This window comes from Zalophus californianus, chromosome 15 (assembly GCF_009762305.2).
Source record: "Zalophus californianus isolate mZalCal1 chromosome 15, mZalCal1.pri.v2, whole genome shotgun sequence".
In the NCBI taxonomy this organism is placed as follows: Eukaryota; Metazoa; Chordata; class Mammalia; order Carnivora; family Otariidae; genus Zalophus; species Zalophus californianus.
Window position 1 is genome coordinate 21682291 of NC_045609.1, and position 14116 is coordinate 21696406.

General features: G+C 38.6%; 1 protein-coding gene across 31 annotated transcripts in view; it reads right to left on the reverse strand.

Annotated features, from left to right (window-relative positions):
* Nucleotides 1–14116, reverse strand: part of ANK3 (ankyrin 3) — a 689507-nt gene that overhangs the window by 115441 nt on the left and 559950 nt on the right. For 24 of the 31 annotated variants that reach the window (XM_027595995.2, XM_027596000.2, XM_027596023.2 and 21 more), the window contains 5 exons: nt 10552–10650; nt 10362–10460; nt 9732–9827; nt 5312–5384; nt 5085–5147 (listed from right to left, as the gene is read on the reverse strand). In XM_027595995.2, coding sequence (XP_027451796.2) covers nt 5085–5147; nt 5312–5384; nt 9732–9827; nt 10362–10460; nt 10552–10650 — 430 coding nt within the window. The remainder of the gene's footprint in view (nt 1–5084; nt 5148–5311; nt 5385–9731; nt 9828–10361; nt 10461–10551; nt 10651–14116) is intronic. The other 7 variants (XM_027596018.2, XM_027596015.2, XM_027596014.2 and 4 more) reach the window with 1 other exon arrangement.

Genomic DNA, 14116 nt, shown 5'->3' on the forward strand with positions numbered 1-14116 from the left:
TAGGAGAGTCATTATAAAGCTGTTTGTTGATGCAATCCGTAGTCTAGGTCTGTCTCAGTGCGAAGGTGTTTATTGGAAGGAAGAGGGACATGACAGGCAAATTTTCTCTATCCTTCCTGTTCTCAGAAACCCATAAAACTCGCTTTTCCTTGAGTCTCCCTCCACTGCGATGTAACCGCCCAAACACATAGTGAAGATCTCCTGTGTACCAGGCACTGTGCTAGGTTCTGGGTCTCTGCTTCTGGTATTTCATTTTGACTTTATCACTGAGAGAAGCATGCAATTATGTAATGTCTATTTGAAAGGTCAATTGTAACCAGAGAACTATCAGGCAAAAGGCTAGATGTCATGATTGAACAGGTATTTGCAAAATGATAACATTTCAGGTGAGGAGTAATTTCTGCCTAACAACCACCACCCCCTTGGACCACCTGGGGCAGGCTAGTCTTCAAGGCTTCTTTCCAGATCTATAAAGCTAAACACTTAAAAGCCTGATTTATTTATTAGCATGCCAGGGGATTAGGAAAGCAGGATAGTCCTAGGCATTTGTGAGAAGGGGTCGTAAAAGGACATCTTTCTGATGGTTTTCTTGATATCCATTTTCATGTCTCCCAAAGTAATTTCTCCTACTTTTTTTAGTTTTAGATTGTGCCATTCAAATTCTACTTATTCTCTCCAAATTGAGAAGGCACAGATATGTTTACTAAAACGACTTGCTCTGAGTTCTTAAGAGCTATTCTAAATTATGTTTATATTTATTTTCCTGGAATTTGCATCGTGGTCTGCGTATTTCTGTTACCAAGATGGTCAGAAGAAAGTATACTATTTCTACCATAGTCTTATCAAGGTCATTGAAAGGTAATTATTATCCTGTGATAATTTCCAAGACCATGATCTGTTCCTTTTCCAAGCTTTCCCTTTTTTAAAGCTTAAAAAACAATATATTCTTGGGTTTTGTAGATAAGAAAACAGATCATGTTAGAGTAGAAATGAAAGAGAAGATCTAGACCCAGACTGTATGATCTGTCTTCCTGTTCAGCTCTGCCGCTAACCTGGTTGGGCAAGCTACTCAACATTTATTTGGGCTTTGCTACCTCATCAGTGTAGTGGACAGCATGGGCTACATGAGGCCGAGTCAGTTCACTGGGCACTGAATTTGGCACAAAGGTGACTGAGTACGACTCTCCTCATGCCTCATGTCATTCTAACATCTGATGAAATTTTATTGCTTTCTTATGTCTCAAACCTCTACCTATCTGATAATTATTCCTACCACATGTGTACTTAGCCTCTTACTTTTTTTTTCCTTTTAATATTCATTGTTTGCATTTGATCCTGAGTGAGATTTTGCAGCCCTATCAAAATTGTAAGTAGCTGAGAATTAAATAATTCTTCCCAGTCTTACCCAGTTGCCTCCCAAACCTGTTCAGGAGAGTCATACTGCACAGAGCTGCCTTTGGTTTTTACTTCCCATGGCTTAATTCCGTTTCTCATTCTTGAAATCTGTCACTATAACCCAACCTAGAATTCTGCAGGCTAAAACAACATTTTATACATTATTTAAAATTTTATAAAATATACTTGATAGGAATTTATAATTTAAAGTTAGCGTTGAACCAAAGCCAACTCTAAAATCTCTTGGGAGGGGGACTCAAAATAGAAGACAGATTGAACCTTAATCTCAATTTTCTTCTTTCTTTTCTTCCTTCCTCTCTCTCTTCTTTCTCTGCTTCTCTTTCTTCCCTCCCTTCTTCTTCATCTTTTCTGTTCTTTCTTTTAAATTGCAAACTGAATTGCAAAACCTAAGGATATAACTGGCACTAGAACCAGCACTAATTTTGTACGTATATTAATTTTACATGTATGCGACATATTTTCTGGGAAAGAAGACAAGTGGGGCATTAAGACACTGGTCCTCTCGGAGCTCTGCTTACCCCCTACCTAGGTAATATGTGGCTTAGATAAGGCTGCTTTATCACCTTTCCTTCTATTGCTCTACTTTGCTGATACTTCAGCCTTCGTTCTACTCTGTAACCTGGCTCCATTGTTCCCCTAGGTCATTAATTCATAACATGGTCTAGATTTGTTTTCTTGATTTTTTAGCGTGTGAAATTAATGCAAACATTTTTTACCTATAATGTGTAAAATTTCTAATTTTACTAATTAGTAAAATTTCTCATAGTGGACAGAAGAGGAGAAAGAGAAGGAGAAAGCTAATTCTCATAGTGGACAGAAGAGGAGAAAGAGAAGGAGAAAGCAAAGAAGAAAAAGGAAAAGGAAGAAAGACTACTCTCAGCACCATTCCCTTAATATTTACTCAATTTTTATAATATGGAATTCAAATTATATTTTTCCATATTTCAAACTCATTCTTCTTTTTCTTTCTTGAGAAAACCTGGCAGCATATATTGCTTTTCATTTGTATTTGCTTTTAAAAGCTGCTTGATCTCCTCGGTACCCTAGGATACCAGTGTGATGCTCTCTTACTGGTTCTTTAGAGACAGATACTCACAATATCCCTGTGGTTACATGGAAACAAACATTCACCCCAGTCTGTAAGGGCTTACCGAAACAAGCAGCTCTGAATCCAACTAAAGTAGCAAAGTACTGGCAAGACCATAAGGCAAATGAGTCAGAAGTAAAAGCTATCATTAAAATTGTAGGGGTCCCTTTAGAATTAAAATGGGGGGATTTGGAGTAACATAGAAATGCTAGTTTATGCAGCACAGAACGATGTAAATTCATGACAGGGCAGACGTGGCTTACTGGCGCTCACGTAAGCAGTTTAGGAACATTAGCTGACAGTGATATTAATAGGAGTCAAATTAAGTGGCTATTATAACCTCAAAACCGTCTTAATCTTCAATAATAGATGTGTAATATCGTCCATGGACAAAGCAATGGCCCTGCATGCCTCTGCTTTGATCAGGCTACAGCTGGCATACTGCGTTCAGTTCTGGTCACCTCCATCTGAGGTAGAAATGGACACCCTGCAATGTTCATAGGAGACAAGAGTGAGAGAGCCACAGTGGTGAGGGAGGGGGATAACACGCCTCGAGAAAAACAGACTAACGAGAGATAGAAGGAAGGACTGTCACATGGAAGAGGCAGTTTTGTGTTAAACAGTGCCACATGTATCAGAGGCTGAATCAATGAGAAGGACACTTAGTGAAATGAAGAATTTTTAAAGTCAGAGTTGTTTACAGTGGAATAAGCAGGCTGGGAATTAGGGAATTTCTGTCATTAAGGCATCTGGGCAGAAGACCTCCTCAGAGAGGATTTTATAGAGGTGACTCTAGCATAGACAGCTGAAGTGACCTTTTAGGAACTCCTCCCAATATTAAATTCTACAACATTATGAAACCAATAGACATTTGATTCTTATAGCCTGTGGGCACACCCATAAGGCAAGTGCCAAAAAGTTTAAAGAAAGACGAATAAAATGAGAATTAAAATTTGTTTATTAATTTCAAACTCCCAAGCTGAGATAAATCCATAAGAAATCACTGTCATTTCTAGTTAAATGGCTAGATGAATTATCTTCAAATGAAACGACTCAAAATTTCTCCTTTTTGGGAAATTATTTGGCTATTCATGTATATAAAGCTGTTATATACTGCATTCAAACTTGGCCTCTCATCACTGCAACTATTTTGGATGTTCTGTCCAAAACTAGCAAATTTTTAGGTCTGTGATTGTCATGTTTCATGAAATTGCATTTGAAAATATACTTTTGACATGTTTTGTGTGCGCACACATCTATGTGAGAACATTTTCCTTTTGTCTTCTGCACATAAGAAATTACTCAGCAAACTTTACATAAGAAGGCCTTCAAATATAATCTGACAGCAAGGCATATTATTCTTAAAGTCCTAAAGATGATACAAACATCCAATCGGGGATAAAACAAGTAAATATATAGCTGATGATTTAGACAAAAGGAAAGAAAAATGAGTAAAAACCTTTAACATTTATCAAAACAACATTTACAAACAACAAGACAGCTCCGTCCAGGTTCCTAAATGACCACCAAGGCATTAGCCGTTTTAGGTATGCATTCTCCTGGCCAGAGTGCACTTCCAGTAGGCACTCACCAGATGCCAAAAAAGTTAAAGGCACTCACTTTGGATTATGTAGGCTTCCCACTATTTTAGATGTTCATTTAAATTTGTGCAACTCAAAGGGGAAACCAATAATTAAAGTAGGGAAAATTACCTAAGCACAGAGAAAGACTAACAACATTGAGTCTGATCTGTGAGAAAAATACATGAGAGGTGGCAAAAAAGGGATGTCATTTGGGAGAGTCAGGTGGTGTAAGAAAAAAACATAAATATACTAGAAATTCTACTATAAGTACATATTTCATTACTCCAGCAAAACTCCAAAATTTGCCATCTTTACAATATTTATTCACTATAAAAATGCTAATTTTCCAATGAAACTTTTAAAATATCATTCATTAGTATATCTATACATCACAAGCTGGGAAAATGTATTGATTTTTTAAATAAGGCAGAAAACAGGTCGTTTCTTTTAAGCAAATGAAGTATAGCTACAAGAATTTATATTTTGATCTCTTTCATGAAATCAATATTGAAAATTTATATTCTGAAAGCAATTTTGTTCAGGTTGAGTTTTCATTATTGGTTCAAGTTCTAAAGCTGCTTTTACTACTAAGCTTAGAGTAAACCTTACAATGAGCATTTAGCTCTTTACCTATAAGGTACCTTCTCTTACTTATTTTAAAAAATATTTTAGCTGTAAACATTAATCAGATTTCCTCTTCTAGATTTCCAAATATAAACAATAAAAATCAATTTTCTGCTTAATAGAAACAAATAGAAAGTAATCCATGTCATTAGTGATACTAATGTACTTGTACTTTCAAGCTGGAAAATGGATTCAAGGAGAGGGGCTTTAAAGAAACCACTAATACCACATGTGCATCTTTTAAATGGTACATAAATTAATAATCGGAAGTTAGGTGAAGAGTTAGTAACTCAAGGAAGTGTTACATTTCGAAGATAAGAAATGGAAGATAAAGGTGGTAGTTAAATTCCATTACAGTAAAAGGTTACAAATACCTTCTTCAACATCTGAGATATATTCACCATCACTGAGCATTTCAGGGGCGTTGGTTTTACGAACTGCATGATTTAAGTGAACAATGTAAGTGTGTGGAAAATGCATACCCTTTATATGACAACAAAACACATTAACACTTCTAAAAACATTTTTGCAATAAACATTCTTCAGGAAACAGATACACAGTCACCCTTAATTATTATGAACACAAAGGTGGTTTTCATACCTTCATCATCAGACATATCAAGAACTTCATTCATCGTTTCTGGAACATTCATTTTGTGCTTCTCTATGACAGTCTAGTAACAAACAAACAAAAAAAGCAGTCACTTTAGTGTAAGCAGACTGAACATTTTAATGAGACTATTCATTTCTTTCTAAATTAATCAGTTGATTTATTATGGGACTGATGTGCTGAATATCATGAAGCTCTCACATCAAAAACGACATCAAAATTTTCCCTTAGTATTAAGGTCTTCACCATATATACTGCTAAGAAGAAAGATAAGGTGAAAGAATTCTAATGGTAAAGCAAACTGGCTTAAAAGATTTAGCTCCCTAATGAGGCTTTTCAAAGGAAAAGAGAAGAGAGATATCGCCTCTCCTAGTCCATTGTTACACTTTTTCATGGTCTGAGGAACCTGCCACCTCATTCCACTAAAAGTCTTGGCTGAAGATAAGCCAAATGAACAGCAAGCATTGTATCTTTACTGTTTGTGCCAAGTCAGCCATTAATTTTGTCTTCCCCTTCTACATGTACACTTTAATTCCTAGAATATAAAACATTGAGATTGCATAAATTATACAATTTTTGCAACTATGCCATGCAGAAAATATTTTAGAGGTTATGCATTTGAAAGGTCATTTTCACCTCCATGCAATTTTAAAGAACTGTGTATTATATTACAGAGCAAAGGCCTTGTGAATTTTTTACTTGCTCTTTGATGACTTTTTACCTACAAAGCTTGTATCCATCCAAAGGACACTGACAACTTGTTAAAAATATTAATGACTTAATGTTTTAGACTTAAAAGAAGTCGTCTTCTTATTCTGAGCATATGAAAGGCTAATGGTACAAGGGAAGATACGTACTTAAATAAGGCAACTGAAAAAAAAAAAGCTCAGTAGTTAAAACTATGGTACATTTGTCATAATTAATGAATCTGTACTCACATATTACTATTAATTAAAGTCTATATTTTATTTAGAGTTCCTTAATTTTTACCAAATGTCCCTTTTCTGTTCTAGGTTCCCATCCAAGATACCACCTTATCTTTACCTGTCATGCCCCCGTTGGCTCCTATGGCTGTGACAGTTTCTCAGACTTGCCTTGCCTCTAATGACCTTCACAGTTTGTATTTTATGTATGTATGTATGTATGTATGTATGTATGTCTTTATAGATTCCATTTATTTACTTGGGCCAGAAAGGGAGAGAGAGAGAGAGAATGTACACAAGCCAGGGGAGGGGCAGAGAAGCAGACCCCCGCTGAGCAAGGAGGCCGACATGGGATTCGATCCCAGGACCCTGGGATCATGACCTGCATCAAAGGCAGACGCTTAACCGACTGAGCCACCCAGGTGCCCGCCCTTCACAGTTTAGAAGTGAACTGGTCAGGAATTTTGTAGAATGTCCCTCAATTGGGATTTGTTTCATGTTTTTCTCATGATTAGACTGGGTTACATGTTTTGGGGAGGAAGACCACAGAGGTAAATTGCTATTTTCATCACATATTATCAAAGGTCCATACTATCAACAGGATTTACCAGTGCTGATGTTGACCTTGGTTGCCTGGCTGAGGCAGTGTTTGTCAGGTTTTTCTGCTGTAAAGTTATTCTATTTCCCCCATGTCCCTTTCCATACTGTTTCCTTTGCAGGGAAGTCACTATACTCAGCCCACACTTAAGCACGGGGAATTACATTCTATACCTCCTTGAGGGTGAAGTATTTTCATAAATTGTTTAGAATTTTTTTGCCTGATTTCCCTTTTCTTCCCCATGTATTCAGTCATTTATCTGTATCAGTATGGACTCATGGAAATTTATTTTATACTTTGCTCTATCTATCTATCTATCTATCTATCTATCTATCTATCTATCTTAAATTGTTCCAGCTTTGGCCACTGGGAACTCTTTCAATTGACTCCTGTGTCCTTCTGACACAGCCCCATAACTGTGTGTATGCATGTTGATTTACTTACTTGAGGTGGGGAGACACTTCCTTACTTTTTGGCATTACAAGATGTTCCAGGTTCATCTCGCATATTTCCTTCCCCAGATCTAGATTTAGCTATTTCTTGAAGGAGCCCTGATTCCCTTTATTACAGAACAGTATTAGAAACCAGTATCTGAGAGATAGATGTCCCCTGTTCTTTGCTAATGAGGGAACTGAATATTTTAAACAATGCAATTTAAATGCTTAATTCATCTTTTGAATGTCAGCTTCTAGGTCCTCAGTTTCCTACTCTGCCATGATTGTAATGTCACTAACTCAACCATCTTTCCCAGAATTGCCATGTCCTACATTGTACTCAGAGGGAAGATGGATCTTTTTAAGGTTTTTGAAAAACTCGATGTTTGCTTATGGGGTCAATGGCTATTGGGGCCCCAGCAAGGGGCCGTGCAAGCTGCACTGTGGTTAGTGAGCCCAAGATCACAGACTCCACCCTGAAATCTGCCAGTTCTCATCTATGCCAGGTTACATGTAACCGCTAAAAGCACAGCTGACAAGGTGGTGTCTCAGCTTGAAATAAAGTCTCAAATACCATAATGCTGGACTAAGACTTAGGGACTTCAGTGGACTCTATTCCAACCCATGTGAGCACTTCATTTGGTGGAAGCCTCATTTACTTCATTAGGCAAACTGGATCTTTCCTGTGAGCATGAGTCCTATCTTCTCTCTCTTACAGAAATTACCAGACAACTCAGTGGATGAGACAGAGTGATATGGCCTGACTCCCATATTTGTTCTTTCACTTGGAACCAGAGCCTTGAAGCCCCTCTTGAGCTATAACTTTGCTTCCTCTGTCTTTATTTTCTCCTCAATCTTTTTAAGATTATATTTTTAAGAATCTCTACATTCCACATGGGGTTTGACCCCATAACCCTGAGGTCAAGAGTCACACACTCTACCGACTGAGCCAGCCAGGTGTGCTCCTCAAGCATCTTTGATATTCAAGAAACATCCTGAACTTTCCCAATGGGTGAGAACATCACTTACATTCAATAAGCAAGAATTATATTTTGAACGATTATATAGGTTTCAACTCTCTAACAATGAAAAAGAAGTTTTATATATTTATTGCAGTGATTTCAAATCTTTTATAGGATTGTGACACTTGACCATTGTTTAATACCTTGTCCTTCTCCCTCTTTTTTTCCCACTCTAGAGAAAGCAAAGGGAGTATCTATAAGATTAAGGTTAATAAACATTACTTGTTTAGACTCTTTTCTCAAGAATTTAATAATGGATTTTTAAATCATGAAATACTCAAGAGGTATATATAAAAGCAATACAGTAGTAATTTATCTCTATACAAACTATACCTCGACGTTAGAAACATGCCCTGGTTCATAACCATTGCCCTAGCCCATTAAAGCTACTGCTTTCTTTTCAGCAAACTGCATAATTTCTCTCTTGCGATCAGCAAGTTTATTCTTGTTTTTTTAGCTTTTAAAGCCTTTACACCGCCAAATAATTCAACCAGTAGGTTACTACAGAGTCCTTCAACCCATTTTTTTTTTTTTTTTTTATGAAGCACTGTGTGTACAAACCATTTGCAGATGCTAACTATGCCTCCCTTCACGTCGGAAGGTGGCGGATGAGAAAAGGAGGCAGAGCTGATAATACCTAGTGTCCCAGAGTCCTAAATTTACATTGTACGGAGCCAGTCTCAGGCATGTGTGTTGAGTCACCGAGTCAGGAATAACTCCAACAAGCCTCTGATATGGTGCAATACCTGCCCTTGCTTCCACAGTTACCAAATCCTGATGCAGTTCAAAGGCTCCAGATGGTGCTAATAAGAAATGACTTATCCTAGAGGCTGCAGCTTGTAAAAATGTATCTGACGCAAAAAGGCCTCCTGGTAAAGATTTATTTGTAATTTTAACAAAACATCCTATTGGTTTTCCTGTGGAAACTCTAATAGCTGAATGGAAGAGCAGTGAGAGTGGTAACAAAAATCAGTTCTGATCGTCTCTCTAATGTTTTATTTTGACACTGTAAAAAAATGCATTTACAATAATGACAACAGTGTATCCATTATTTGTGAGTCATAATATTTTAAAGAACCATCTTATCTTCAACTCCCTCACATAGCCAATGGTGGATGTTAAAATATTTCTGCCTTCATTTCATTAAAAATGTTTTTATATCAAAACAAACAGATGCATACGTTTAGCTATCTATGGAACAAAACACTCTATAGCTACTAATGCAACTTTTAAAAAGGTAGTTTTAGTGTTTAGTGTCTCAATGTCCGAACCGAGAGCTGCCACGCTGGCTGTCAGCAACGAGGCGACAGCATTTGGAGGTGTGGTGCTTAGTCTGTGAATGGGGGGAAGTAGGTTCCTCTCCCAAAAGCCCCAGAAAATCGACGGTGTGAGAGCTGGCTCTCAGGGCGGCGAGGTCTGGCGTCTGCTACTTACGGTCGTGGTCATGGTTTCCTCAGTCACTACCTTCAGGGTGTCGACCACTGAGATGTAGCCAAGCCTCCGGGCAATGGCTAGGGCAGTGTTCCCATTCTGGCAAGAGGGAAACGAGGACAAGGAATTAAGAAGTCATTCTCCATGTCTCGGTGTCTGTGTGTTTCCACATGTTTTGCCCATACTAAACAGAAGGTGAGTGTGTCGTTGGTCCCACCCACTGTCATACACCAAACACTAGTTCATTAGAGATGTGCCTTGCACAAAACCCACCTAACCTGTTCCCACTCACACAGCAGAGACTTGGCTGCTACACATGGAATCCAAGAGGCTTTTTAACATTCTAAGTCATCAAGGGAACAAACATGTTTTTCTTTCTGTATATGTATTTCCTACTAGGTGGTAATGGGTTTGTAGTTTTTAAGTGTGAAACACTAATCACATCTCTCTGGACGGCTCACAATAGAGCTACTGTTCTTTGGCCTGAATTCTACTGAACATTCCATTTACACCTATTAATGAAAGTAAAACGGCGACACTGGTGCATGATGAAAAATGTGAGAAGATCCCAGCATCCAGGTCCATCTCCTCCCTCTTCCCTTAGCCTCCCTCTTCCCTTCCCTTCACTCTTACCACAGTGAGTTCATTGGGGGAAGCACTGTTCTGGAGCAAGACATTTATTATATGCGTGTGTCCCTGTTGAGCTGCTTGATGTAACGGCGTGTACCCATTCTGCGGAAGGAAGATGGAAGAAATGACTCTTACTTCCTTGGACACAAAATCAATGACTTTGATGGTGGATACAAAGAAGAAAAGTCTTTACCTTTGTTTTGGCATTAACTTTTGCAGAATGCTGGAGCAGGAAATTAACAATCTTGATGTTTCCATAGTGGCAGCCCACATGTAAAGGTGTGTATCCCATCTGTAATTACATTTTTCAGAAAAGAAACCTCATAAGTATACTTTCAGTAACAGCTACCTTAAATAGAAGCAAAAGTATTATTTAACCTGTTTTTTTGAGCTGGCATAGTTTTTTCCCCTACATAAATATAAGATGCCCTTGATATTTCTGAGAGCTAGTGTGAGATATAAAAATAATATCATGTCACATGTAAGTAGTTACTGAACTTCCCACAGTGCTCTCTCTTGCATCAGCTCATTTTATTCTCACACCACCTTTTCAAGATGGGAAGGAAACATGGCCCAGTCAACAGCCTGGACACAGTGATTCAGTGGCTTCTTGTCGAGGGACAGGAAGAATGTTCTGTGGACAGATGTGGACTAGGGTTTATTGATCACTCTACTCTCGAAAAGCATAAAATGGAGGTAGAAAAAAACCATGAAGTGGCTAAATGATAATGCCAGGTAACAGATGATTATCAGAATGCAGAAGAGGCTGGTGGGAGTTCAGGAGGTCTGAGAAGTGTGAACTTGATCCAGGTATACATGCTGGAGTTAAAGTCTCCTGCTTACCAGCTAGGGTCCCATAATTTGAAAACAACTGATTCAGACAAAGCAGTAAGTTGCTTCCCAAATTAATATCCACTGACCCCTGGGGAACTATAAGTTGTAGCTATTAAAAAATATATTTTACATATATAAAATTATGTATGTGTGTATAATTACTTTTTAAAATAAGGATATTCCAGATACTTTTCTAGATGGCCACATTGTAACAGACACCGCCATGCAATTCCAGCGTCGACAATTAATTTGTTTATGAGGACACTAGCAGGACCAGATTGACAAAAGGGAGAGGACTGAGTTTTTAAAAACATTACTCAGTGTGCACAGGGGGAGAGGTGGGACATCCACGTTTTCAAGGGTCTGTATCTCGTATGTTAGGCACTCTTGTAACTTTATGGTGACTCTGTGCTATAGACAGAATGTTTGTATCCCCTCAAATTCCCATGCTGAAACCCCAGTCCCCAGGGTGATGGTATTTGGAGATGGGGCCTTTGGGAGGTAATTGGGTCATAGGTAATTAGGTGGCACCCTCATGAATGGGATTAGTGCCCTTATAGGAAGAGATAGGAGACGGCTTGCCTCTGCTCTCTGTTCTCTGCCACGTGAAGCTACAACAAGAAGGCACGAGATGGCCACCTGCAAACCAGAAAGGGATCTGCTGGCATTTTAATCTAGGACTTCCCAATCTTCAGAACTCGGAGAAATGACAGTTTCTCCACCCTACGGTATTCTTGTCATAGCAGCCCAAACTGACCGAGACGTGCTAGCAAATGGGTATATCTGAATTTGAAAAGGGCATGCCCAGACCACAGCTGATTGTGGAAGGTGAAGACATCTCACCAGGATGTGCTGCCCTAAAGAGCTTTACTCTGGGTCAGATTCTGCTCCACAAACTGAACAGTCAGTGCTGCCCAGACTCCCACGGCTAGAGCGTGCCATAACCCTGTACATGAGTCTGATTTTCAGCCCCTGAAGCTGCTCCACACGTGATGAAGGAGATCCTGTCCTGGTAAGCAGAACTGACTTGCCTAACTTTGCAGACTTCTTTCTCCATACTGAGGAACTCAGACTATTGTATTAGGAATCACAGTGCCGCTCAGTGGGAGAGGCATGCAAAAGGTTTTCTCCAATCGGTTCTCAGTACAATTAGCTTAACTGAAGTAACATTATTTCCAACTTTGGTGGTAGAGGATTAATCCCAAGCTAAAAACATACAGAAAATATTTTTAAAATCTAAATATTAAGAAACTTTTCAGGCTTCTAGGGGCGCCTGGGTGGCTCAGTGGGTTAAGCTTCTGCCTTCGGCTCAGGTCGTGGTCCTGGGGTCCTGGGATCGAGCCCCGCATCGGGCTCCCTGCTCGGCGAGGAGTCTGCTTCTCCCTCTGCTGTTCCCCCCGCTTATGTTATCTCTCTTTCTCTGTCAAATGAATAAATAAAATCTTTAAAAAAAATTAAAAAGAAACTTTTTAGGTTTTTAGTCAGTGTGCCTAAGCAATGATGCAACAGTTTCTAAAGGCTGTTGTGCTAAGTATACTAAAGAAACTGAATCATGTTAAGAATCTTAATGTTCAGTTTCTACTCATCCTCATAGCTTTCCATCTCATTCCTAGTAAAACCCTAAGTCATTATAATGGGCTACGGGACCCGTCCGAGCTGGTCCCTTCTCTATACCCCCTATTCATTGAATGTCTGAGCTCATTCCTAATAATCTCTTCCTTGTTTGTTGTACTCGAGGACACTGGTCTTCTTGCTGTTCCACAAGTATTAAAGTATTTTATTAAAAAAGACATGTGTATGGCCAGGAAGATTTAGTTGGCATTTAGAGAAACCAAAATGGGGCTCTTCCATTCATTGAGGGCCAGAAGATTCCCACATTAAATGGCACCTTGCACAAATATGCTCAGAGAGATGTGAGTTGAGAAATTCTTTCCAATTAGCAGGAATCGATTTTGGAAAGACCAACTCTTCTTTTGGGAATGGCTAGGAAATAATCACAGTTCAGCTAACTGAGCAGTCTCTGCCTCTTTTTCCACTGTTGCCTACTTAGCCCATCCTTACGAGCAGGAGTTGTCTTCTCCTTTAGGCAATACTGAAAGGCTGTAATTGTATAGGAAGAGCTAACAGGTGCAGATGGAGTAATCAGGCTGGTGTTTCTGATCTATGGTACCACAGGACCAAATCTTATTGGGTCGTAGTCAGGTGCATCCCCACACAAATGGTTTGAGAGAGAGGGAGTAGGAAATCCACACTTACTCCCAACCTCCTAAAATCTGTGGTCCTCCTAGGAGTCCATCCTGGCTTTCGTTTTTCACAGCTATGACTACTCCCTGATTTTATTTATTTCAGGTAAAAATTTTGTTTTCAATTTTTATGTGTTGATGCTATTAAGGAACATCCTTCTATTGTCACACGTTATATGAAATAGTACTTGATAATATGGCAGGTAAAGATCCATGGAAGACTGTAAGATAGTCTCACAGTTTTTTCAAAATTTTAGTTCAGTATAACTAATTGAAATTGAAAAAGTACATTTCATAACAAACAGGAATTTTTCCTTAGAAAATAAACTCTCAGTATTTAATTTCTTGAAGGTAGTATAGCTGAAAGTCTCAACACACTAAAAGGAAAAAAAAAAGTTGAACATTTTCCCCCATAGTTTTTTGCTTTATTGTTTACCTCCAAAATCAATGTGGGAATAAACCGAGGGAGAAAAACAAGCAACTATCTCAGGCATTATAGAAGGGGCAAAGCAAATGAATATTTTCAAAATGATAGGAGAAAAATAAGTAAACTGCCATCTCTATCCCTAGTGTGGCTTATCCCACTTCTGATGCATCTTATAATTTAGCCTCTTCTCTTTCTCCGGGCACCTTCCTCTCAGCCAACAACATTTACATATTTCCAATCTTAGAAACAAAAAA